General features: G+C 44.6%; 1 protein-coding gene across 2 annotated transcripts in view; it reads right to left on the bottom strand.

Moving 5' to 3' along the window:
• rsu1 (Ras suppressor protein 1) overlaps window positions 1-27,883 on the bottom strand; it is a 239,300-nt gene that overhangs the window by 211,128 nt on the left and 289 nt on the right. Inside the window, exons 1-2 of one of the 2 annotated variants that reach the window (XM_078538410.1) lie at window positions 906-1,044; window positions 505-616 (exon numbers count right to left, since the gene is read on the bottom strand). In XM_078538410.1, the coding sequence (XP_078394536.1) occupies window positions 505-613 (109 nt within the window). In that variant the 5' untranslated portion in view covers window positions 614-616; window positions 906-1,044. Of the gene's footprint in view, window positions 1-504; window positions 617-905; window positions 1,045-27,883 lie in introns of those variants that run through there. The other variant, XM_078538409.1, reaches the window with a different exon arrangement.

The following is a 27,883-nucleotide window of genomic DNA, read 5'->3' as shown; positions in this document are numbered from 1 at the left end:
AGTCTCAGGATAAGGGGCCAATCATTTAGGACCGAGATGAGGGGAAATTACTTCACTCAAACTTTTAAATTCTCTGCCCCAGAGGGTTGTGGATGCTTCATCATTGAATACATTTAAGGCTGGGATAGACAGATTTTTGGTATCTCAGGGAATCAAGGAAACAGACAGGGAAGTGGAGTTGAAACCCAAAATCAGTCATGATAGTGCTGAATGGCAGAGCAGGCTTGACAGGCCATATAGTCCACCCCTGCTCCTATTGTTTTGTGTTCTTGTGTTCACTCTGTGCTCCCACTCTGACACTGAATAACTCTCCATAGCCAAGTGACACAAAGTGTTCTAGGATAGAATCAGGTATTGAATAAGTTTGCAAGGGCTTGTTGACTGAGGTGTTATTACTCCAGCAAAGTTGTAACTCTGAACTTCTGTCAACAAGATATCAAACCCCAGTTACCATTTATGAAATAATTAATGAAAAAGAGAGTGAAGTAAAAGTACTGCACTTACAGAGTCCAGGGATATCCAGCATACTGGAGATTCCCCTGTCACACAGATCCAATTCTGCCTGATTCTTTTCCTTGCATTCTTCTACTATTTTCTTTAGCGATTTCGACATTTTCTACAACGAAATAAGATAAACATCTCCATTACACGATAAATACGACGGTTCGTCTGCTGCATTGACATAAGGTAAACCATGAATTCAAGTACTCAAAAGTTTTAAATATTTAACTGTAAACAACTTGGGATGCTCGTAGCAACCAGGGCCTCAGGCGATGCATTTCTTTAAAGCCATGGAAACATCCCATTTAGTTCTAACCCTGGCTCGGCTGTCTATCAGAAACCGCGCTGAACGTTTCCTTAAACAACAAAACAAAACGTCCGCAAAACTGCAACTTATTCTTTACCTATAACTCCAGGAGAATCCTCCCAACACCAAAGCCCAGCTCACACCCAACCGGAAACACTCAGTCAGGCCAGAAGAATTCCTACATTTGCTAATGCTCTGGCTTTAAAAGGACATTTCCTCCACAGCAAGAGGACCAACCAATCGTTGCAGACTGAGCTGTCAATCACCGGTACCGTCCAATCATGGAGCCCAGGCCAGCCAATCAAAGGCTGGTAGGACAGGCCGAGCTGTCAATCATTATTGCCATCCAATTATGGCAGCTCCTCTTAGCCAGTCAGAGGGAGCAGCAGCTCCACACTGCAGCAAGGGAGTTCAGAGTTGTTACAGTATAGCATTGTGTGTAATGCTACATTAGGAGGTACTTCGTGAGACTGGGTTGGGGGCTGATCTGAGTATCATTTATGAACCTACGAATGCTTGCGTTAGGAATAAATATTTTTGGTAGTGACTTCGTGGCTGAGGACTTGGTTCTGGTCCATCTCAGAGGCTATTTTTTTCAATGAAAGTAACTCATGCATATATATACCTTCCCATGCAACCGCAGAAGGTGCAACACCTGCCCCTTTACTTCCCCTCTCCCCACCGTCCAAGGGCCCAAACACTCCTTTCAAGTGAAGCAGCGAAGCAGCACTTCACTTGCACTTCCCTCAATTTAGTCTACTGCATTCGCTGCTCCCAATGCGGTTTCCTCTACATTGGAGAGACCAAACGCAGACTGGGTGACTGCTTTGCAGAACACCTTCGGTCTGTCTGCAAGCATGACCCAGACCTCCCTGTCGCTTGCCATTTCAACACGCCACCCTGCTCTCATGCCCACATGTTCGTCCTTGGCCTGCCGCATTGTTCCAGTGAAGCTCAACGCAAACTGGAGGAACAGCACCTCATCTTCCAACGAGGCACTTTACAGCCTTCCGGACTGAATATTGAGTTCAACAATTTTAGATCATGAACTCTCTCCTCCATCCCCACCCCCTTTCCAATCCTTTTTTCCAAATATTTATACAGATTTTTCTTTTCCCACCTATTTCCATTATTTTTAAATGTATTTCCATCCATTGTTTTATCTCTGCCTTTTAGCCTATTTCGATCCCTTCCCCCCACCCCACCCCCACTAGGGCTATCTGTACCTTTATTATCACATTCCTTAGATAATATCACCAGCTTCAACACCTCTTTGCCCTTTTGTCTATGGCATCTTTTGGTTATCTCCACCTATCTCCACTTATCTCCTTCCTAAAGTGCGGTGCCCAGAACTAGGAATACTATTTCAGATGAGGCCAACCCAATGTTTAAGCAGGTTTAAAATAACTTCCTTTCTTTTGTATTCCATGTCCATATTGATAAAGCCCAGGATGCTATAAGCTTTATTAAGCATTCTCTTTAACCGTCAGGCCACTCTTAATGATTTTTGCATGCATACACCCAGGTCCTGCCACCCCTGCACGCCATTTAGAATTTATTTCATGTAGTCTCTCTGTGTTCTTCCTACCAAAATAAATAACTTCACACCTTTCTACACTAAATTTCATCTGGCACTTGTCCGTCCATTCCACCAACCTGTATTTTTGAAGTTTGCGTATCCTCCTTACAGTTCACAGTACTTTCAAGTTTAGTATCAGCTGCAAATTTTGAAATTGTGCCCTGCATACCAAGGTCTAGGTCATTAATATTTATCAGGAAGAGCAGGGGTCCTAACACTGACCCCTGGAGAACTCCACCATAAACCTTCCTCCTGTCTGAAAAACAACCATTGACCATTACTCCTTTATTCCTGTCACTCAGTGAATTTCGGAATCATGTTGCTATTGTCCCTTTTATTTCATGAGCTCAAACTTTGCTCACAGCTCTGTTGTGCAGCACCTTATCAAATACCTTTTGGAAGTCCATGTACACCACATCAACAGCATCCTCCTCATCAACTCTGTTTATAAAAACACAACAATATTTCCTCCTAAAATCTCCATGCTGGCTTCCCTTAATGAACTTGCATTTACCCAAGTAACTATTAATTTTGTCCTGAATTACTGGGCGGAATTCTCCCAAAATGAAGCTAAGTACGGTGGTGGGCGGTTTCAGCAGCGCCCAGCCCGTCATCCGTAATGGTGGCAGCTCGCACCCGATTCTGTGCTTGGAGCCTCATTAATTATGCAGAGGCAGGTTTCACTCTGAATCACCTACCCAGTCGGGAGCTGATTCATCCGCCCCACTGTCAGCTGGCAGGTTCGAAGGTCTAGGCGCCATATTTAAACGCCAGTCCAACACACAATCTCAATCACTCCAGCCCACTAAAAATGTCTGTAACCCATAAGAGAAATGCGAAGAGCCTTGGGACTAAGTCTGCACCCTGCTTCACCCACCAGGTCCTCCAGGCCTTGGTCAGAGGGATGCAGGAACAATGGCACATGCTTTACCCCACAGATGGCTGCAGGAAGCACAGCAGCCTCACCTCTCAGGCGTGGGACACGTAGCAGAGCAGGTCAGTGTGGCTGACACCCACACCTGAAGTGCCACCTCGTGCAGAAGAGGCTGAATGATCCAATCTGCTCCGCCAGGGTAATTCATCCTTCAACACCATCAATATCAAACTCTCACCATGGGCATCATACACTCAGTCAGCCACTCTCTTTTAGGGGTTTCACGCAACCATTAGCAAGGGACACATATCAACACTCATTCTCTCACCAAGACGTTCACATCACCACCATCCCATCTATCACGTTGCTCACATTCTATTCTCTGGCTCTTCTGGGGATGGCTCACCACATACAGGGGACAAGCATCTCATCCAATCTCTGCTCCATCCCTTCTTATCACATTCCTTTCTTTCTTCTTCATACAGGCCAAGCTGGCGCACGACAGGCGCAAGAGATCACAGACCAGGGGAGGAATGGCCGACATCCTCACCCTCAGTGAATTTGATGAGGCTGCAGCTGAGCTGGCTGGGGATAACAGGGATCGCTCCTGTGGGAAAGGGGAGATTGGCCTCCTCAACCAAGCTAGTACGGATCACATTTCCATCGCCTAACCAAATCCTGACATACACAGTGAGTCACGTGCAGTCTTATTTAGCTTATGCTCATGAGCTGAAACTCTCTTTTCTATTTTCTAGGCACAAGCACATTGAGGCTCCCAAGCCAGTCCAGCACCACCAGTCCGAGCCCCCAGACCTCATCCAAGGACTGGGTCCAGAAGAACCATCACAGCACTCATATGTACCCTCCACCAGCTCAGAGAAACACACATCAGTGAAGCACAGATGTAGATTAGGCTTGGGCTCCCTTTCTGGGGAACACCTCACTGACACGTCCCCCCAACAGTCGGAGGCAGGGACAGCCCAGGTCTCCAGCACTCGGAGGGCTGCTGGAGACCAACCACCCGCTCAGACTGAGCCAGATGATGAGCCTCTGGAAGCGGCCGGCAACTCAATGCTGGAGATGTAATGACAAGCAGCAGAAAATCAGGCAGAGATTTGACAGTCACTCAGCAGACTAGAGCGAACGATGGAGGAGTCCATCGGGTTCTGTCTGATGTCATGGCTCCGACCTGCGAGCGCCTCAAAGTCACCATGGGAAGGCTGGCACACACCATGGAGACCTTGCTCCCGCAAGTCTTGCCGGATTTGCGCTCGGCCCTGCAACCCATGGCCACACCCTGCTGGGCACCATCAGTATGTAGGTGACATGGAGATGAGACACCTTGACCTCCCTGCGGGTGCACCATCTCCTGCAGGAGTCAGGGCGGGGCCCTCAGGCACCAACAGGGAAGATGAGCATCAGCTGGATAGGTGGCCTCCTCTCAGGATACTCCAAGGGTGTGCCGCCACTCACAGCCCCCTCTGCCTGTGACCCCATCCACTCCAGCTTCTCAAGCCACCAAAGGCGCTTCTGCCCCTGAGTAGGTGACCCTTATCAGGTCGGGGACCTCCAGGCCTCAGGCCACCAGATGACATCAGCCAAGGTCATCACAGACACCAGGACATAGCAGTCAGTAGGCTGCCTCCACCTCTGCTGCAGATATCGGGGCTGCACCCAGGCGTAGTGGTAGAGTGAGGAAAGTTAAGAAAAATTGTTGTCCTTTTGGGTCACGGGTGTGCTAGATGTGTAAAGAAATTGCACTTTTGTTAATACATTTGATGGTTATGTAAATGTTCCTGTCAACTGAAGGCATTGTGATTTTGTACTTTGGAGTCCCTTTATTTCAAGGTTTAGCCTTCCTCCCACTCAGTGATAGTGTCCCACTGTAAGATTCCTGCGATGTCAACTTCAGTTGAACTAGTATGTGCACCCCTTATGTGACATCAGGGATATGTGTTCACATCTTTATTGGAAGTTGTGATGTAAACGTTTCTAACGCTTCTTCCTTAAAGAATACCATTGAGTGAGGGCAGCTCATCAGCATTGATAATCTAGCAGCATGTGTGTCTCCTCAGTGGTAGTGGCAGAAGAAAAGACTTGCACGGGAGGAGGAGATCCCGAGGCATGTCCACATTTTAGTTGTAGCAGTGTTGGCATCATCAGATTACGGCAAAGGCTTCAAGTCTTCTCTCACATAAATCTTGTTCCTAAGTGGGCTCTCAGTTCGCAGAGTGAGCTCACTCACAGGACCACACAGACCAAAGCAAAGATCATGGCCTGGCAAATCATGAAGCAAGTGTGAATGCAGGACTCATTCTCACTGCAAGTGAGTGGACATCCCCTGAGTTGAAAGAAGATGGCATTGAGGGCTAGGAGAGATATGGTCATATTCCCTCACTTAACATTACTCTTCCTGGAAGCTGTCAGCGATTAACGTATCACAAGCACATCTCCCATGACTTCCTTCCTCCATGGCCTGATAGTGTTCATACTGACTCTCAACAGCCTCCTGAGGTTCCTGGGCCTCCAGATCTTCATCCTCCAATGAGCTTTCATTTTCCTCCAGTTCATCCTCTGGCAGGGGTTTACCTCTTTGCATTGCCAGATTGTGAAGGGCGCAACACACTGTGATGATGCGGGAAACCCTGTCAGAAGTGTATTGGAGTGAGCCAACTGAGTGGTCCAAGCATCTCAAACGTATCTTCAGAAGCCCTATGGTCTGCTCTATAAGGGAGCGTGTGTGAGCAGCGTTGTACCTCTCCTCGGAACAACTCTGAGGGCAATGCAGGGATGTCATCAGCCAGTGTTTCAATGGGTGACCCTTATCCCCAAGCAGCCATCCCTGCAGACATAATGTCCCCTCAAAAATCTCAGGCACCTGGGAGTGACTCAGGATGTAAGCATCAAGGCAACTCCCAGGGTACCATGCACAAACATTCAGTATGTGCTTCCGGTGATTACACACAAGTTACACGTTGATGGAATGATAGCGCCTCCAGTTTATAAACATTAGGGGCTGCTGCCATGGAGCCTGTATAACCACATGGGTGCAGCCTATTGCATCCTGCACTCTTGGGTAGCCTGAGATGGTGGCGAAGCTAGCAAATCTTACAGCCTGGCTATCTTCATCCAGACCAAACCTGACATAATGTTGGGCCTTCCTGTAAAGGGCATCTGTGACCTTTATGCATCGATGTGTTTGCGGACTGAGAGATGCCGCACAGGTCGCCTGTTGATCCTTGGAAAGAACCAGAGGCCAAGGAATTGAGTGCTGCGGTTACCTTCAAAGCTACTGGCAGGGGATACCCTCCATCTCCATGTGGCATCAGGTCTTCACAAAGAATGTGGCATATGTGATGCACCAGGACTCAAGACAAGTGCAGATGTGCATGGCATTGCCTCTCACTCATTTGTAAATAGGAGACTCTTCTATGCTAAACCTAGGTCTGGTGAGTCAGCCCAATTGTCTGGGTCTCTCTTCCTGACCCTCCTGTTCATGCTGTGGCTCCGCTTGACCATGTCCCTCCTGCTGGAGCTGCGCGCGGAGTCGCCTCTCCCTCCTTAGTTTCCTGCATTGCATTAGGACCCTGACAAAGGCAGCTTTGAGACCTGTATCCATATATGTCTTTGCCTTGTCTTTGAAAGGAAACATTGAAGACATTAATGATTCAAGGGGCAAGAAAGTAAAGCTCAGAAGATGACACATTTGGAAACTGTAAGGGTTCATAGTGTTTCCTGCCCTACTTTCAAGGTGGCTGACGCAGCCTTGTCCTTGACACACTAGCTCACACATTGAGGTGACCAAGATGGCATCACAGATTTGTAACATCTTGAGTCCTGCGTGGGATGCTAAAGTTTAAGTGAGATGAATGACTCAACCTAGCTCTGTGCTCCAATCTCTGATGTGGCTTATTAATGACCAATCAGTTGCTCACACTCACTTAGGCCCTTTGGCCCATTAGGAGTGTCACATCTGATAAGCACGTGACAGGCCTTCATTGATGGAATTCCCTATATGATACAGCTGTGTCTCCCTCACTATTGTCTGCATTCCCAAATATGGCAGGTATGTTCCACTGACCTTGAAGTTACCAGCGAACTGAGGTCTGATTTGTGCACGCCACCCTTTTTCAAATGGGTTTGAGGCTGACGTAATTTCCCGCTTGCGTGACGGAAGATTGGAAGGCATGGCAAGATTCCGGTGAGCAGTTGTTTTAATGAGCATTCATGACATGCTAATAAATGTGAATAGTATTTGGGCCATTGGTCAGCGGAGTAACCAAAACATCTTGAAAACACTGTCAGGAGAATTGCGACCTTTTTTGATGGCGGGCTTCCGATTTTTTGCCTCCTACTGGATTCTCTGCTCCCGCCCACCATGCAACCCATTGCAGATGGAATGGGAGAATTCTGCCCATTGTTTCTAAAAGCCTCCCCACCACCAATGTTAAACTGACTGGCCGGTAGTTGCTGGGCTTATCTTTGCCCACTTTTTTGAACATGTACAATTCTCCACTCTTCTAATACTGCTCCTGAGTCTGAGGAAGATTGGAAAATTATGATCAGTACCTCCGCGATTTCTGCTGTCACTTCCCTCAGCATCTTTGGATGCATCTCATCTGGTCTTGGTGTCTTATCAAATTTAAGTACAGATAGCCTATCCTTATCAATTTCAAACCCTTCAAGTGTCTGAATTACCTCCTCTTTTACCATGACCTGATCAGCATATTCTTCTTTGGTAAAGGCAGGTGCAAAGTATTCATTTAATGCCTCAGCCATGCCCCCTGTCTCCAAGCGTAATTCTCCTTTTTGGTTCCTAATCATCTCCACCCCTCCTCTTACCACCATTTTACTATTGATATGCCTATAGAAGACTTTTTGATTTTTTTTCTTTATTCTTTCATGGCATGAGTACGTCACTGGCAAGGCCAGCATTTGTTGCCCAACGCTATTTGCTCTTGAACTGAGTGGCTTTCGCTGCAGAGGGCAGTTAAGTGTCAACCGCATCGTTATGGATCTGGGATCACATGTAGACCAGACTGAATGATGGCAGATATCCCTCCCTATAGGACATTGAAAAATATGGGTTTTTACAACAATTAATGATAGTTGAGACTAACTTTATATTCCAAATATATTAACTGAATTTTAAAATCCCATAGGCCTCCATGATGTGGTTTGAACCCATGTCCCCTGAGCATTAACTTGGGCACCTGGATTACTAGTCCAGTGACACTGGCACTATATCACCATCTCCCTTTTATGTTAGCTGCCAGTCTCTTCTCGTAACCTCTCTTTGCTTTCTCAATTCCCCTCTGAACATTATATATTTGGCCTGGCTATTAAATGTATTATCCACCTGACATTTGTCGTAAACATAATTTTCCTGCTTCACCTTAATCTCTCTTTCATCACTCAGGGAGCTGTGGATTTGTCTGAACTACTTTTCCACTTCATGGGATTATACCTTGACTACACTAGAACCATCTTCTTTAAAGGCAGCCCATTGTTCACTTAGAGCTTTACCTCCTAATCTTTGATTCCAATTTATCTGGGCCAGATCCATTCTTACCCCATTAAAGTTGATTTTCCCCCAGTTAATTATTCTTATTCTAGTATAGCTGAAGAAAGAGACATGCTGTCAAAGCTTTTCATCTTGAACTCATCAAGACAGATGCAAGATTACCAAAATTTAAAGTGAGCAACAATTTATACCGCACAAGAAAAGGGTGCTGATTGGTTGGAAAACCGACCATGATTGGTCAAGGCATTGCCATGGAAAATTCACCAAGGAACTATTCTCCCCCACTCTTCTATAATTGAAAAAAGGCACAATACCTGGACATGTTTATGGGCATTTTTACACTGGATTGTTCCTTGTCCTTTTCCATAGCCAACCTAAAACTTATGATACGATGATCACTGTCCCCTAATTGTTCCCATACTGACACTTGATCCACTTGACCCATCTCATTCTTAGGAATCAGGCCCAGAAATGCCTCCTTTCTTGTTGGACTGGAAACATACTGCTATAGAAAATACTTCTGAACACAGTCTAGGAACTCTTGTCCCTCTCTGCCCTTTACACAGCTACTATCCAAGTCTATATTTGGATAATTAAAGTCCCCCACTATAACTACTCCACTTTCGGCCCTGAAAAGTGCCCAGTTTACCTCAGATTACCCTGGAAGGGTAAGGTGTCTCAAAAATCAAAGATGAAGTTAGCCATTTCACACTGCTACCATGCAGTAGCAACACAAATGGTATTCTCCATTCGCAGGATGCTCCCACCAAGCCAAAAAAGATGTTCTGCCTATCACACAAATGAGTAATGTGGTATATGAATTTCACTGCTGTTGTGAAACCAGGTATACAGACCGCATGTCCCAATAACTGGTGGATCATATCAAACATCACATTCTTTCAGCTGTTCGCAACAGGCAAAGTACTGACTGTACTCAACTAGCTCATGCTTGCAATATTCAGAACATAGTGTCCAACATTAGGTGTGATTCTGTGACTGGACAGCACATGCTAAACAATCCTGATTGTGCTAAGAATTACACTGACAACCAATTTAAGATTATCAGTAAGGCTCTCAGTGTGGCTCACTTACATGTGCTAGAAGCTACATATATTCACACAGAGGGCCCTGTCCTTTGTACATAGAAAGAGTAGGTCCATGCATTGCACCTTTTTCAACTAAACAAAAGCTTGGAGGACAGTCAGTCCCTGGTTCATTCTCCATGGCAATACCTTGACCAATCAAAGTTGACCTGCCTGGTTTGATTTTAAAAAGCTTGGCAGTTAACAGTTCCCTGATGCACTCTCCATGACACATCTCTACCAACCATCATCCTCTTCTCAACCAATCAGCACCCTTTTCTCATGCAGTATAAATTGTTGTTCCCTTCAAATTTGGTATTCTTGTGAATCTGTCCGGATGAGTACAAGATGAAAAGTTTCAACAGCATGTCTCTTTTTTCAGCAATACTCAAATTCTGTACTACCAAGTAACTATACTCTAAAGATCTTCTACTTCTCTGCAATTTCCTTGCAAATGTGTTCCTTTACATCTAGTTAGTGACCTACAGACTCCACCAAGCAATATAATTGCACCTGTTTTGTTCTTTAGCTCTAGCCAAAGAGATTCTGCCCCTGACCCCTCTGGCATATCCTCCCTCTCCAAATAAGTATGTCTTTTAGTTGTCCAGCAGCCATTGCCACTACACCTGAATACTGGTTGGAGAATGAGATGTCCTGGGGCTCATGCACTATCTGCCCATTTCTTTTTGATTGTCTGGTATTCACCAATTCCCTCTCTCCCTGCATACTTTTAAGATTTGTAGTAACCACAACTATAAATGTGCTATTCGCAAATCTCTCAACCTCATGGATGTGCCGCAGTGATGCCAGCTGTTGCTCAAGATCTGAAATCTGGAGCTCAAACTACTGCAGCTGACGGCACTTCCTACACATATGGTTATCCAGGGCACAGGGAATGTCCTGGAGATCCCACATGGAGCAGGATGCGTACTTCAGGGGTCGCTGTTGCCCTGCCACGCATCTATTTATTAGATATAACTTACTACTGAATTTTTTTTTCATGTGTATTATTTTATGTTGATCTATAATACAGGCTCAAGGAGCTGAATGGCCTACTCCTGCTCCTAATTCATAATACATTAACTTTAATAATTCTACACTCAATGTTACTAAGATGCTTTATTGTTGTTTTGTTTTTGCTGGTGTCTGGGGTCATGTTAACTTTCAAGTAAAATGGGGAAATAGTTTGGAAAATTGTTTGGGAAGCACTGCCTTAATCTTCCTTGTTCAAAGGTGAACAACCCCAGCTTCTCTACTGTCTCTATGTAACTGAAATCCTGCATGCCTCATTCTCCTCTGTCACTTCACTAAGACCTTGACAACCCTCTTACAGTGGATATAGGACCACATTACTCATGTTGGGGCTGAACCAGTTTATACTTTATACCTCTATACATTAAACTAAGAATCCTATATGTTCTCTTAATAGCCTCTTGGCTTGCCCTACCACCTTCGAAGATTAATGTATGTGCACCCCTTTTAAATTGTACTACTTTATGCAGCAATTTGATTAAATAGCTAGAAATGGTCATGTTTATCCAAAATTGTATCCTTTCAATATATACAGCAAACCTGACTATTTCCAAAAAGAATGAGCATAACCCCTTCCATCAACATGCTGGGAGAAACCATTGACTAGAAAATGAACTGGATCAGCCACATAAATGCTGTAGATACTAAAACAGATCAGAGGTTGGGTATTCTGCTGTGCGTAGCTTCCCTCCTGACTCCCTAAAGCCTCTCGGACAGCTACATGGCACAACTCAGGTGTGTGATAAAATGCTGTCTCGTTTCTTGAATGGGTGATGCTCCAACACTCAAGAGGTTCAACGCCATCCAGAACAAAGCAATCCACATCAACTGGTTTAAATACCTACTCCCTCCACTGTCAGCATACCATGGCTGCACTGTGTACTATTTACGGGATGCACTGTAACAGTTTGCCAAGATTTCTTCAGCAGCACCTCCCAAAAACAAGACCTACACCACATAGAAGGATGAGAGCAGCAGGACATGTGAACACCAGCACCTCCAAGTTCCTCTCAAAGTTACATGCCATCTTGGTTTGATAATTGGCAATAACCTTTACCATATGAATTACAGTGTTTCAAGAAAAAAGATCTAGAACCACTTTCTCAAGAACAACTAGGGATGGGCAATAAATACTGGGATGGTCAGCGATGTCCTATTCCAGAGAATGAATCAAAAAGGAACATGTGTCAGAAGGAAAATCATTCGATGGTTAAAGTTGTATTTTGGGGAGATCGATACAGACAAGTTGTTTCTTTAGAAGAAGACATATAGGCCAGGATTTTCAGCTTGGCATGCGGGCATGCTTCCGATATGCCCAAGCATGAAATAGCGCACAATGACGTCGGGCAAGCATCCTGACGTCATCGCGCACTTGCATGATATTTTGGTCAGTGGGCATGCGCGAGAGTCACCAGTGCACCCACTGACAATTAAGAAGCTTATTAAGGCCCTTAAGCTGGTAATTAAGTTGAATTTTTCGCTGCCCACCCAACCTTACAGTTGGTGGGTGGGCGAAGAGGTTTTTTGTGAAACCTCATCCATGGGCGGGATGAGGTTTCCTACAGTGAATTTAAAAAAATAACATTTTTTAAAACTCGTTTTTAACATGTCCCTCTTCATGTGACTGAGTCACCTGTGGGGACATGTTTATATTATTTGTCGATTCTTCATTTTTCATTTAAAAAATCTTCAGCTCCCTGAGGCAGCTCTGTGTCTTTGGGGAGCTTTCAGTCAGAGCACCCCCATGCAAACGTCTGTGCTCGTGTTCCTCCCGGCCCCACCCTGGCAGCGCTGAGGCTCTCAGCACGCATTTCACGCTGACTCTTAATTGGCCAGCCAGTGTGAAATCACAGTTGGGGCCCAATCGCAAGCGGCAGACCATTTTGCGGCCACTCCCGGGACCGCCCACCACAGCAGCCCAGTGAGGGGAAACTCCTGCCCATAGTTTGCCCATAGTTTTACACACACTGGGTGGAATTTTCTGGTCCCGCCAGCAGCAGGCATCATCACGAGTGGGACTGGGAAATTTAGCTTTAAACTAAACAAGAGGGGTGAGGGATCAAATTTGGGTAGAGGTAGCAATTCAAGGCGTAGATTCACGATAGGAGAGCAAAATAGTAATATGAGAAATGAGGGTCAGAGAATGGCAGGAAGGAACAGAGAGAAAAATACCTATTAATACATCAATAGTCAAGTCAAGGTGTTATGAAGGTAACAAAAAGACAAAACCAAAGGCTCTCTATCTGAATGCACGTAGCATTCATAACAAAGTAAATGAATTGATGGCCCACATTGAAGTAAATAAATATGATCTGATAGCAATTACGGTGATGTGGCTGCAGGATGACAAAGATTGGGTCCTTAATATTGAAGGGTACATGACATTCAAGAAGAATACGAAGCTAGGTAAAGGTGGAGGGGTAGCACTGCTAATCAAAGAGGGCATTGGTGCAATAATTAGAGATGACCTTGGTTCAGGAGATCAGGGTGTAGAATCGGTTTGGGTGGAGATGAGGAATAGTAGGGGGGAAAAAGTCATTAGAGGGAATGGTTTACAGGCCCCCTAACAGTAGCTACAGTGTAGGACAAAGTATTCAAGAAGAGAAAATTCTTGTGATAAAGGGATGGCAGTAATCATTGATGATTTTAATTTACACATAAACTGGAAAAATCAGATTGGCAGTAGTAACCTGGATAACCTGGATAAGGAGTTCTTAGAATGCTTTTGAGATAGTTTCTTAGAGCAGCACATTCTGGAACCAACCAGAGAGCAGGTTAAATTAGACTTGGTATTGTGTAATGTGACAGGATTAATCAATGACCTCATAGTAAAGGCATCCCTAGGTAGCAGCGACCATAATATGATTGAATTTTACATCCAGTTTGAAAGGGAGAAGAGCGGGTCTAAGACTAGTATATTAAACTTAAATAAGGGCAACTATGTGGGGATGAAAGCTGAGCTTGCTGAAGTGAACTGGGAAACTAGGCTAGCGGATAGATCAGTAGAGAAGCAGTGGCAGGCATTTAAGGGAATATTTCAGAGTATTCAGAATAAGTACATTCCTACTATAAAGAAAAATTCTAAAGGGAGGACCCATCATCCGTGGTTAACTAAAGCTGATAAGGAGAGCATCAAACTTAAGGAAAAAGCATACAACTCCGCAAAGATGAGTCGCAGGACAGCTGATTGGACAGAATATAAAGAATAGCAGAGAATGACTAAAAGGTTAATCAGGAAAAAGAAATTCGAGTATGAGAGGAAGCTAGCTAGAAATGTAAAAACGGATAGCAAAAGTTTCTATGGGTATTTAAAAAGGAAAAGAGCAAGTAATGTGAGTGTTGTTCCTCTAGAGAATGACAGTGCAGAACTAATAGTAGATAATAAGGAAATGGCGGAAGAAATTAACAAATATTTTGCTTCTGTGTTCACTATTGATGATAGAAAAAACATTCCAGTAATAGTTTCAAATCAGGAGGTGAACGGGAGAAAGGAACTTGGTGAAATTGAAATCACTAGGGAAAGGGTACGAGAAAATAAATGGAGCTGCAGGCTGCAAGTCTCTGAGTCCTGATGGACTACGTCCTAGGGTCTTAAAAGAGGTGGCTAATGAGGTAGTCGATGTGCTGGTGTTAATTTTCCAAAATTCGCTAGATTCTGGAAAGGTTCCATCAGATTGGAAAGTAGCAAAAATATAACCCCTCTATTCAAGAAGGGAAGGAGGCACAAAACAATAGGCCAGTTAGCTTGATATCTGTCATGGGAAAGTTATTAGAATCGATCATTAAGGAGGTTATAGCTGGGCACTTAGAAGAGCTCAAGGCAATAGGGAAAACTCAGTATGGTTTTGTGTAAGGGAAATCATATTGAACCAATTTATTGCAGTTCTTTGAAGGAGTAACATGTGCTATGGATAAAGGGGAGCCTGTAGATGTACTGCATTTGGATTTCCAGAAGGCATTTCATAAGGTGCCACATCAAAGGTTATTATGGAAAATAAAAGTGCATGGTGTAGTGGGTAACATATTAGCATGGATAGAAGATTGGTTGGCTGGCAGAAAGCAGAGAGTATGCATAAATGGGTCTTTTTTGGATTGGCAGGATGTGACAAGTGAAGTCCCACAGGAGTCTACTAATTCACTGAAGGTCTTCAAATCAGGGGAACTTGGGGCTGTCAAGCTTCGAATTAAACTGTAGGTCTTGCTCCCACAAATGCTCAGGAGGATCGTTCTTCTCTTTTCCTCCCCCGTGATTTCATTGGCTTGAATGTAGAATGCAAGACGTTCTATATATTGAGACTGGTCGCCTGTGGCTGGTTCAACAGGATTGATTCTGCCAAACTGTGGCATCTCAGATGAGTATATCTTCCTTTCTTTTTAATTATCTTAGATACTCACAAACACTGGTCGAGGGACAGCAGCAGATCTGATTTATCCTTGTCGCCAGTTTGTTATAGAGTTGATTTTCCAGGCAACTTTTCTTGGTGGAAACATTGAACTTAATTTACAAGACAGCAGCTGCAGCTACATGTGTGTATCTAACTCCATAACTAAAGAGGGAACTCTCTCCTCGAGGTTCCCCGTGCTGCTAATTCATTGCTTTATACAGATCATGTGATCTTACAACAGGATTATTCTTAAAGCTACAGTCCTATGTTTATCAAAACTATAATTACTACAAATATAGAAGCAAATTTGCTGGTCAGTGGCATTGTTAGTAGCAATATTGTTGGATATCTATCATCTCAGTTCTGGGATATTGCTGCAGGAGTTCCTCAGGGTAGTGTCCTAGGCCCAACCATCTTCAGCTGCTTCATTTGTGACCTTCCCTCCATCATAAAGTCAGAGTGGGGATGTCCGCTGATGATTGCACAATGTTCAGTAGTACCAGTGACTCCTAGGATACTGAAGAAGTCCGTGTCCATATGCAGCAGAACCTGGATAATATTCAGGCTTCGGCTGATAAGTGGCAAGTAACATTCATGCTACACAAGTGGCAGGCAATGACCATCTCAAACACAAGAGAATCTAACCAACTCCCCTTGACATTCAATGGCATTACCATTGCTAAAATCCCATTATCAACATCCTGGTGGTTAACATTGACCAGAAACTGAACTGGACTAGCCATATAAATACTGTGGCTATAAGAGCAGGTCAGAGGCTAGGAATCCTGCGGCGAGTAACTCACCTCCTGACTCCCCAAAGCCTGTCCACAATCTACAAGGCATAAATCAGGAGTGTGATGGAATACTGTCCACTTGCCTGGATGAGAGCAGCTCCAACAACACTCAAGAAGCTTGACACCATCCAGGACAAAGCACTCCACTTGATTGGCACCCATCCACAAATATTCACTCCCTCCACCATCAATGCACAGTAGCAGTAGTGTGTATCATCTACAAGATGCACTACAACAACTCATCAAGGCCCCTTAGACAGCACCTTCCAAACGCACGTTCACTACCATCTAGAAGGACAAGGGCAACAGACACATGGGAACACCACCACCTGGAAGTTCCCGCCAAGCCACTCACCATCCTGACTTGGAAATATATCGCTGTTCCTTCACTGTCGCTCAAATCCTGGAACTCCCTCCCTAACAGCACTACCTACAACATATGGACTGCTGTGGTTCACGGAGGCAGCTTAGTAGGACAAGCTCAGCAGATGCATGGGGAACACTGCCAACTTCAAGGGCAGGATTTCCTGGTCCTGTCCGCTGCTGGATCACCCAGTCCTGCCGAAAGTCAACGGACTTTTGGGTGGGCTGCTGCATAACTCATGGTGGGTCTCACCAAGGCAGGGACAGAAAATCCCAGCCCAAGTTCCCCTCCAAGCCACTCACCATTCTGACTTGGAAATATATCACCGTTCCTTCACTGTCACTGGGTCAAATGTCTGGACTCCCTTCCTCACAGCACTGTGGGCGTACCTACACCACATGGTCTGCAGAGGTTCAAGAAGTTAGCTCACCTTTGGGGGCAGCAGTGATGTAGTGGTATTTTCACTGGGCTAGTACTCTAGATACCCAGGGTGAAGCTCTGGGCACCTGGATTTGAATCCCATCACAGCAGATGGTGAAATTTGAATTCAATAAAAAAATCTGGAATTAGAAGTCTAATGATGGCCATGAAGCCATTGTCAATTGTTGTAAAAACCCATCTGGTTCACTAACGCCCTTTAGGGAAGGAAATCTGCTGTCCTTACCAGGTCTGGCCTATATGTGACTCCAGACACACAGCAATGTGGTTAACTCTTAAATGCCCTCTGAACTGGCCTAGCAAGCCATTGAGGGCAATTAGGGATGGCAATAAATGCTGGCCCAGTCAGCAATGCCCACATCTCATGAACGAATATTAAAAAATCCCAGCACCTTCTAAAGGGATGAGCAATAAATGCTGGCCTAACCAGCGACACCCACTTCCCGGAAAGAATATTAAAGGTAAGCAAGTTCTGGTTGTTAGGCCTTAAAGCTTAAATAGATAAAGCACCACAGTTTCAGGTCTGGTTTTAAGTTTTTTTTATGATGTGACCATTGATGGCATGACCAGCATTAAATGTTCATTCTTTGTTGTCCTTGAAAAGGTGATGGTGAGCATTTTTCTTGAACTGCTGTGATCTGTGTGGTGTAGGTGCTCCCACAAGGTTCTTAGACAGGGCATTTCTGATTTTGACCCATTGATGATTAGTGAATAGTGAAATATGTATGTCAGATTAGTGTGTGATTTCAATGGAAACTTGGATATGATAGCATTCCCAGGCACCTGGTAGGACCTTCTAGGTGATGGAAGATGCAGTTTGGGTGATGCTGTCGTAAAAGCCTTAGGCTTAGAATTGTGGCATTGTACAGAGCACCTGTTTATAGTGGTGAATAACCTGTCAAACAAATGGCGTTGAGCTTCTTAAATCCTGGTGCAGCTGCATCCCTCCCGGCAATTAGAAAGTGTTCCATCACACTCCTGATTTTTGCCTTGTAGATGGTGGACATGCTTTCGGGAATCAGGAGGTGAGTTACCCCACCCACTGTAGAATTCTGAGCTTCTGACCTACTCTTTCTTTTCAATCGTGGGATGTGGAGCGTCACTGGCTAAGCCAGCATTTATTGCCCTTGTCCTTGTTCAGAGGGCATTTAATTGTTAACCACATTGCTGTGAGTCTGGAGTCACATGTAGACCAGATCAGGTAAGGGCAGCTGATTTCCTTCCCTAAAGGATATTAGTGAACCGGATGAGGTTTTATGACAATCAACAATGGTTTCATGGTCATCATTAGACTTATAATTTCCAGGTTTTTATTGAATTCAAATTCCACCATCTGCCATGGCAGGATTCAAACCCAGGTTCCCAGACCATTATCCTGGGTCTCTGGAATACCAGTCCAGTGACAACACTGACAATACCATTATGCTACCACCGTCCCACACACAGTACTTGAAACAAAAACAGAAAATGCTGGAAAAACTCAGCAGGTCTAACAGCATCTGTGGAGAAAAAAAACAGAGTTAACATTTTGAGTCCTTATGACTATTCTGCAGAGCTAAAGAGAAGTAAAAATGTAATGAAATTTATACTGTTTAAGGGGGGTGGAGCAGATGAATCTGGATAGAAGGCCAGCAATAGGTGGAAGCAAAGGAGAGATTGCCAGAGATGTCATGGACAAAAGGGCAAAAGGGTGTTAATGACAGTGATACAGGCTAAAGGAGGTGCTGATGGTGGCATTAAGGTCAGAAAGCAGATTATGATAATGGCAGGACAAGGGTAAGCACTCTGGAAAGAACAACATGAACAAGTGACAGATGGCCCTAGTGGGGGTGGGGTGGGGGGAGGGGACAGTAGTGGGAAAAAAGATTGAAACTAGGATAAAACAATGAATAAAGATGAATTTAAATAATAACAGATAAAAATAAGTGGATAAAAAATAAATTAATTAAAAAATTTAAAAATAATAATGAAGAAATGAGAATGAATATTGAAAAAAGGGGATATAAAGGTGGTGAAGATGGAATAGAGAATTCATGGTCTGAAGTTGTTGAACTCAATGTTAAGTCTGGAAGGCTTTAAAGTGCCTAATCGGAAGATGAGGTGCTGTTCCTCCAGTTTGCATTGGGCTTCACTGGAACATTGTAGCAGGCCAAGGATGGACATGTGGGCATGACAGCAGGATGGGGTGTTGAAATGGCAAGCAACAAGAAGGTCCGGGTCATGCTTGCGGACAGACTGAAGGTGTTCTGCAAAGCAATCACCCAGTCCTCGTTTGGTCTCTCCACTATAGAAGAGACTGCATTGGGAGCATCGAAGTAGACCAAATTGAGGGAAGTGCAAGTGAAGTGCTGCTTCACTTGAAAGGAGTGTTTGGGCCCTTGGACGGTGAGGAGGGAGGAGGTAAAGGGACAGGTGTTGCACGTTCTGTGATTGCATAGGAAGATGCCATGGGAGGGAGACGAGGTGTTGGGGGTGATGGAGGAGTGGACCAGGGTGACCAGAGGGAACAATCGCTATGGAATGCTTACAGTGGGGGGCGGGTGAATGGAATATGTGTTTGGTGGTGGCATCATACTGGAGTTGGAGGAAATTGTGAAGGATGATCCTTTGAATGTGAAGGCTGGTGGGGTAAAAAGTGAGGGCAAGCGGGACCCTATCATGGTTCTGGGAGGGAGAGGAAGGTGTGAAGGCAGAGGCGCAGGAGATGGGTCGTACATGGTTGAGGGCCCTGTCAACCACAGTGGGTGGGAACAGTAGGCTACTGTGGATAGCCAGTATTTATATGGCTGGTCCAGTTCAGCTTCTGGCCAATAGTAACAGGATGTTGTTGCTGGGGGATTCAGCAATTGTAACACTGTTGAATGTCAAGGGGGCATTCTGTCTTGTTGGAAATGGCCGTTGTCCGGCTCTTGTGTTTTCGAATGTTACTTCACACGAGCCTAAATGTTGTCTAGCTTTTGCTGCATGCAGGCACGTATTGTTTCAGTAACTGAGGAGCTGAGAATGATAGTAAACACTCTGCAATCATCGGCAAATATCCCCACTTCTGACCTTATGATGGAGGAAAGGGCATTAATGAAGCTGCTGAAGTTGGTTGGGCCCAGGAACTCCTGCAGCAATGTCCTGGAGCCGAGATGATTGAGCTCCAACAACCGTACCCATTTTCCTTTGTGCTAGATACGACTCCAACCAGTGGAGAGATTTCCCCGATTCCCATTGATTCCAGTTTTGCTGGGACTCCTTGACGCCACACATTGAAATGCCGCACTGATGTCAAGAAGAGTCATTTACACCACTTACGATCATGTAAAAGGCATTAAAGTGGTCCATGATCTAAGTATTTGTGTGTATGTATGAAACCCCCTTTTGAATTTATGGGCAGGATTTTCCCGTCGGCAAGTGGGGGGGTGGGGCCCGCATGCTGACACGTAAAATGACGCGGGATGACGTCGGGCGGAACTCCTGATGTCACCCTGCCTCATTTAAATTTTCAGGTAGGTAGGGGCGCAGTAAAATCAGCTGTAAGCCCGCCAACCTGTCAATGGCCAATTGAGGCCATTGACAGAGTCATTGAAGCAATTAATGGACCTACCCGTCCAACCTTAAGGTTGGACGGGCAGGCCAGGAGCCCTGGCGGGCTTTAGAAAAAGCATGAAACCTCATCCACGGGCGGGATGAGGTTTCATGTAGGTTTTAAAAAATTTAATTAAAGTTTTTTAAAAAGTTATGGACATGTCCCAACTCATGTGATAGTGTCACATGAGGGGACATGTCAGGGATTTTTTTTTCTATTTTTAATATTTTTTATTGTAGAGCCGATCTCCCTGAGGCAGCACTTAGCCTCAGGGAGAAGAGTGCGCTCTTTCGTGCGCATGCGCGATAGAGTGCAGTCTCGGGTTTAGGGATTCCCCCCCCCGCCCACACAGGGAGCGCATAGCACTTCCGTGCGGATGTCACGCTGGGCGGGCCTTAAATGGCCCACCCACGTAAAACGGTGGCGCACCCCCAATCAGGGCCATCAATTGGAGGCACGCCTCTTGCACGCCCGCACTTCAACTTCCCCCCAACGGGGGGAAAATCCTGCATTATGAGTGATTCAATTATAAATAACCCAATAGCTTAAATAGGATACAGGTTAGTTTATTACAAAGATTACTGCTGAAAGTTACTGAGGTAGAAGTGTTAACGTTATGAGCTAAAATACAGTTACAAAGATTAAAAGCAGGCAAAGATAAAAAAAAATACTTAAAAATAAGATTTCAAATAAGCCTCTGTGAGATATCATTGTGGGCCAATGCTTGAGTTCCTTTCTGAATTAAAGGGGTTGAAACTTACGGTTTTGTTAAGTAGCTGCAATGACTTCTGCATTCAACCAGTTGGTGTTTTCCCTTCTCAGATGGATTCAATAGGTAGCAGGTTTTTTGGAGGGAGAGAAGCGTTCCTATTCCTTACTAATTCTGCAGTTACAGCACTTGCAGATTTGGAGTCTGAACCCAAACTGAGCATCAATGAACAGGTTATTGCTAAGTGCCACTTGTTGCACTGTCAACGAGACCTTCCATTACTTTTCTGATTACTGAGAGTAGACTGATGGAGTGGTAATTGGTCAGATTGAATTTGTCCTGGTTTTTTGTGGATAGGACATACCTGGACAATTTTCCACATTGTTGTGCAGATGCCAGTATTGTATCTGTACTAGAACCGTTTAGTTAGAGACGTGGCTAGTTTTGGAGCACAAGTCTTTCGCAGTACTGTCAGGATGTTGTCAGGGCCCACAGCCTTAGCTATATCCAGTACCTTCAGCTAATCCTTTTTTAAAATTCATTCATGGGGATGTGGGCTTTGCTGGCTGGGATGAGTGCAGCTCCCACAACATTCAAGAAGCTTGACATTATCCAGGACAAAGCAGCCCGCTTGATTGGTACCACATCCACAAACCTTCACTCCCTCCACCACCGACGCACTTGTATCATCTACAAGATGCACTGCAGGAATTCACAAGGCTCCTTTGAGAGCACCTTCCAAACCCATGACCACTTCAGCCTCATCTTTTGTACTGATGTGCTGGGCTCCTCCATCCTTGATATCACATGGAGTGACTGGAATTGACTGAAGACTGGCATCTGTATGATGCTTGGTCCTCGGGAGGAAGCTGAAATGGATCATCCACTTGGCATGCTCCCCTGCACTCCTCACTGAACCATGGTTGATTCCCTGGCTCGCTGTAATGGTAGAATGAGGAATATGACAGGCAATTATGTTATAAATTGTAGTTGAATACAATTTTTCTGATGCCCAGTTTTGACCTGCTGGATCTGTTCTGAATCTATTCAATTTAGAATGGTGGTGGTGCCACACAACATAATGGAGGATATCCTCAGTGTGAAGTTAGGATTGCACATCCACAATGACTGTGTGGTAGCCACTCCTACTAGTACTGTCATGGACCATTGCATTTACAACAAGCAGATTAGTGAGGGTGAAGTCAGGTAGATTTTTCCTTCTTGTTATTTCTTTCACCACCTCCAGCAGAAACGCACTTCAGGACTCAGCTAGCTCAGAGAGCAGTGGTGATACTGAGCTATTCTTGGTGATGGACATTTAAGTCCCCCACCTGAGTACATTCTGTGTTCTTGCCACCCTCAGTGCTTCCACCAAGTGGTGTTCAACATGGAGAAGTACTGATTCATCAGCTGAGGGGCAGCAGTAGGTGGTAAGAGATTTCCTTGCCCATGTTTGACCAGATGCCATGAGATTTCATGGGGTCTGGAGTCAGTGTTGAGGACTCCTGGTCCCACTCCCTCCCAACAGTATACCACTGTGTCGCCTTCTCTGGGAAGTTTGTCCTGCCAGAGGGACATGTCATTCCCAGGAATAGTGATGGAGGAGCCTGGGACATTGGCTGTAAGGTATGATTTGATCAGTTTGTCCATGTCAGGCTATTGCTTGACTAGTCTATGGGAGAGATCTCCCAATTTTTGCACACTTCACAGTTGTTTGTGAAGAGGACTTAAGGTCGACTAGGCAGGGCGTGCTTTTACCTTTTCCGGTGCCGAAACGATGTCGGGTGATCCGCCTTGTTTGATTCTTATTCGATTTTTCTGTAGCAATTTGATACAACTAAGTGGCTTGCTGGGCCATTTCAGCAGGCAGTTAAGAGCCAAACACATTTCTGTGGTTCTGGAGTCACAGGTAGGCCAGACCAGGTCAGAATGGCAGATTTCCATTTGTGAAGGACATTAGTGAACCAGATGGCACTGAGACTAACTATTTTAATCCCAGATTTATTAATTAATTGAATTTAAATTTGCCCAGATGCTTTGGTGTGATTTGAACTCATGTCTTGAGCATTAGTCCAGGCCTCCAGTAACATTACCACTATGCTACTTTTAAAAAATATATTCATTCATGGGATGTGGGCTTCGCTGGCTGGGCCAGCATTTATTGCCCATCCTTCGTTGCCCTTGTCCTACTAATTAGTAACATATCAATTAACTCCTTTTAAGAGTAGCCATTTTATGGAATAACAACTATAAGGATATACACAGATGGTCAAATGCTCTTCTGCAAAGCAAGGAACTAGAGCTACTGAGAATAAATGAGTCAAACAGCTGTGGAATGTGAACAGCCACAGTTTAATGGCATCAGATGCAAATCTAGATCGATATCAGTGAACATTATCCACAAGTCACCTCACTCCAAACAAATTCATTGTGTGAAGTGCTGTAAAATGTTCTAATTTGATAACGCACTTTAAATGCAAGCATTATTATTGTCTTCAGGAAATGGGGAGGCATTTTTACAAAGTTTGATCTTCTTGGGGACTGTACCAATGATCAGTTGTCTTCTTGAAGAGATTGAGTGGTTGGGTTCCATCCTTAATAGGGCTGTGGATAGATTAGGCTGATGAACTGAACAGTTTGTTATACTTTCTATCTTCTTTTGTATCCATCTTTTGAACAGCTACATCAATATTACTAATAAAATTAGATTAATTGCCATTTCCATCTCATTAATCTTCACAGTACAACAGATTTACGCTGACCAGTCAATTGCAACTTTCCAATGATGAAATAAGAGTTCAATAACTGAATGCCAATTAGGCAAGTACTCACCAGCTAACCTGAAACTGCATTTAAGTCTCAATGGGATTTCATCCTAACCCATATCTATCTTCAGTTCAAAGGTGGAGCTGACGTTACTCATCCATTCTGGAGAATTCCTGCCATTATTCTAGTGATTGTCCACCGGAATGTCCTGAAATTTCATTGGGAGCAGGACAATAATCTGGACAACCACAGGAGTTTCTGGGGCCACTGTAGCCTCTTCCTGCTCCCTCCCCCTGCTGCCAAATAAGGTCACTGATGTGGAAAGGTGCAGCTACAGCTAGAGAAACACTATGATGGGTTCTTGCATCCTCAACTTCGAAGCAACCTAAGATAAGCTTGGAGGCTGGCCTCCAAATTTCCAAAAGGAAATCAGCCTTCTGAAGGGCGAAATTTGGCCCCACTGAGGATTTCAAGATGGAATCATGACCTGGAACTCAGAAAATGAGTAAAAGAGCATAGGATGACATTCTATAATGTGATCTGGCCCATCCTGCAATTTGCCTGCCAAGGCGCCAACCAGCTAACTGTAATATATGGGAACGAGGGTCAATAGTGCTGCAGTCCCAAGCTTGCTGGTTCTACATTTGCAAGGTACTGGGGATTAGCTAGAATGACAGTTATACCATGCAGCTGCTGCTAGAATGAGATGAAATCTAGGAGTTTCTGAGCTTAAGTAGTGCCATGATTTTGAATAGCAATTACAGCTTTAAAACGAGCAAATGCTGGAAAGACTCAGCAGGTCCGGCACAGACACAATGGGCCAAATGGCCTCCTCCTTTGCTGTAACCATTTTATGAGTCTATGATTTGTGGAGAGAGAAACAGTTATTATTTTAGGAAAATGACCTTTCATCAGACAGTGGGGACACCAAAGTCAGATTGGGTGACCACTTTGCAAAAAATGTCGACTCAGTCAGCGAGGATTGGCAGAGTGGCTGCAGGGCAGGCAGTCACCATGGGAAGGATGGGTGCCTGGCAAAGAGAGGGTGAAAACTTCTTATCCTATCCCTGCAAGTGTCTTGGCACAACCTCCTCATTTGTGTAGTTGTTTCCAGTAGATCACAGTGGATGGTCAGCCAGAAGTCTGATGAAGCAGATACTGAAAGATGAGAGGTAGAGTAGGGTTAATGCTGGAGGAACAGCAGCAAGTGATGTTGGAGACTGCACTGATCTCAGAGGAAACAATGCCCTCTGCGGATCTACCAACACAAGATTCAAGCGTACCCTCCGCCAGCGCAGTTACACTCACCTTGGTGGGGACTCGAGGCAAGTTTAGAATGAGTAGCACAAGGTGAGCATCACATCGTATAAGGGCAGGAGCAGGTAATGGAGGCAATGGCAGCTGATGGAGTCAGACACGAAGCCCCATGACCAAGGCTGCCCATACGCAGATACAGCTGGCACAGCATGTGACGAGGATTAAAGAACTGGGGGCTGACATATGTATCACAACAAGGCAGAAGCAAGATTAGACCGTCTGATTTTATGTTGGCTTCCCCAAGGTCCCAGAGGTAATTGATGGCACCCACATTGCTCTGCTCTACTGAAAACAACACACTTCCTCCACATTTCTGAATGTAGATTGTGTGTGATATCATGGAAAGGATCTTGCCAATTGCTATGAGATATTTTGGATAGTGTCATGATGTGTTCATAATTTGTAGCACTCAGTAATGTAAATTTTCCCATAAAAAGTGCAATATTATTGCAATTTCCAAGTGCATTAATTCTTATGATCTGAAAATTCCACATTTGAATTGGGAATCGTATGGTAAGGTATAGTAATTGCACATCGCGCCTGCTAATCTGATTTTCCCCACTTGTGCAAGACCTAATTCCACCAACACCCTGAGCAATGGTTCTGAGCTGGATCTCCAGATCAACCGCTATAACTTTGGCAAGAGATGAGAGAACCCTGTGGTAACTCAGAATGTTTATATTGCATACATGATTGGATAGCAGTTGCTGAAGCCACATGGATTTTAATAGGGTTCATGCACAATAAGCTACAAGAAGCCGCCATACTTGAATTCAGACTGTGGAAGAGTTTAAAGAAGTGAGACATAGGAGAGGTGTGTCACAGATCTGAGGCAATAGCATATTGAACAGCTAGAGAGATGGTAGTCAGCGAGGTCAAGAGTGGATTTTCTGAGGGGGTGATAATGGCTGTTCTGATAGGGAAAGAACTCATCATAGCTTTTGAATGAGAAGTAGAAAATATTTGAAAGGAAAAGTATAAAAGGGTATGGAGAATGAATGGGGGAAATCAAACAAGGAAAAGCTAGAACTGGCGTAGGTGTAATCAGTCAAATACCTCCATTCGGTGCTGTAGAATTCTATGGCTGGCATTTAACATGGAGGTGGCCGAAAATGTCAGGGGCGAGCTCGTTTCTGCTGGTCCTGGAAGCCATGGCTCTATTTTACGAGGCTCAGACAATTAGTTGCTGAAACTCTTGTACCTGGCGCCCTAAGGTAGGATATCCTGCCTCCAAGAGCTGCCAGCCAATCGGAGGGCCAGCAGCAGTTTCAGTCCTAGTAGTACCACCAGGAGTGGCGGTCACAGCTGTGACTGCAGCAGGCCCCAGACCAGCAGTATCGCTGGGGGTCCAGAAGAGAGATGTGTGAGGTGGGTTCGCTGGGGCCAGTTAGGCGTGCAGCATACCCCCTCAGGGGGGATCAGGGGTTGATCGTGAGAGAGGGACCACCCCCCTCCCTTCCCCACAACTGCATCAGCAGGCAGGCTGCCAGGGTATACCATTAATTGGCCACCAGGGGACTCAATTGGCCTAAGGGTGGCTGGGACATGTGCCACCTATCCTGCTGCTGGTAAAATGCCACCAGACACAGGAAGGCAATGGGCACAGCACTTCCCTACTCCTGCCAGCCCACTGCTGGGGTAGGGGTGTAAAATTCTGGCCTAAGATTTTATAATCTAGCATTCTTGTAGTAAACAAATCATTGTATTGAGAGTAACCTTTAACTGGTCTTGGATGGTCACCTGGAGAAGGTGATAAAAGCTCTTCGGGTAGGTCACTTTATACAATAGTATTGATGGCATCAATAAGTGCCACCCTATCTCAGCAATGGCCAACACAGGGAACAAGAAGATCTTGGATGCAAGGGAATAACTAAGGGAATAAGAATAAAATAAGACTAAAATAGTGACGACATTTTATTTATGTTATGAAACGGAAAATAATATAGCAAACAAATACAAGTGTCAGACTTGCCTCTGTGGCAGCACTGTCAGCCAGAACTAGTGGGTTCAAATCACTCTCTAGAGACTTGAGCACATAATCTAAATTGACACTTAGGTGTAGTATTGAGGGTGAACTGCACTGTCAAAGGTTCTGTCCTTTAGATGAGATGTTAAACTGAGACCCTGTGCACCCTTTCAGTTGGAAGTAAACATCCGCATGACACTACTTAAAGACAAGCAGGAGAGGCCTCCTGGTGTCCTGGCCAATATTATCTCCCAACCAACACCTTCAAAACAGATTGTCTGGTCATTTATTGTCACTGCTATTTGTGGAACCTTGATGTGCTATTTACATTACAACACTGACTGCAGTTCAAAAGTACTGCACTGGCTGTGGGATGCTTTGGGATAACCTTAGGACATGAGAGACACTATACAAATGCAAGTTTGTTCCTTTTTCAGTTCTACTTGTGCCTAGTTAATAAGGTCTTTGCTTCTAAAATAAAATTATCCAAAGGTCCATGATGCATTTAATTTTAATCCAAAGCATCATTAATAATGGCACCGCAAATGTTAGAACTCAGCTTCAGCACTTTTAAATCTTATTTTAAAATTATAAAGGAGGTTTGGTTTACTTTATAGAAGTGTCTGACACATTATATGATAGGTAAATATTGAAGTGCTACTTGCTATTTC

Source organism: Cetorhinus maximus, chromosome 3 (assembly GCF_964194155.1).
Source record: "Cetorhinus maximus chromosome 3, sCetMax3.hap1.1, whole genome shotgun sequence".
NCBI classification, from domain to species: domain Eukaryota; kingdom Metazoa; phylum Chordata; class Chondrichthyes; order Lamniformes; family Cetorhinidae; genus Cetorhinus; species Cetorhinus maximus.
The sequence above is the reverse complement of the archived record's forward strand: the minus strand, read 5'-3'. Positions and strand labels throughout refer to the sequence as shown.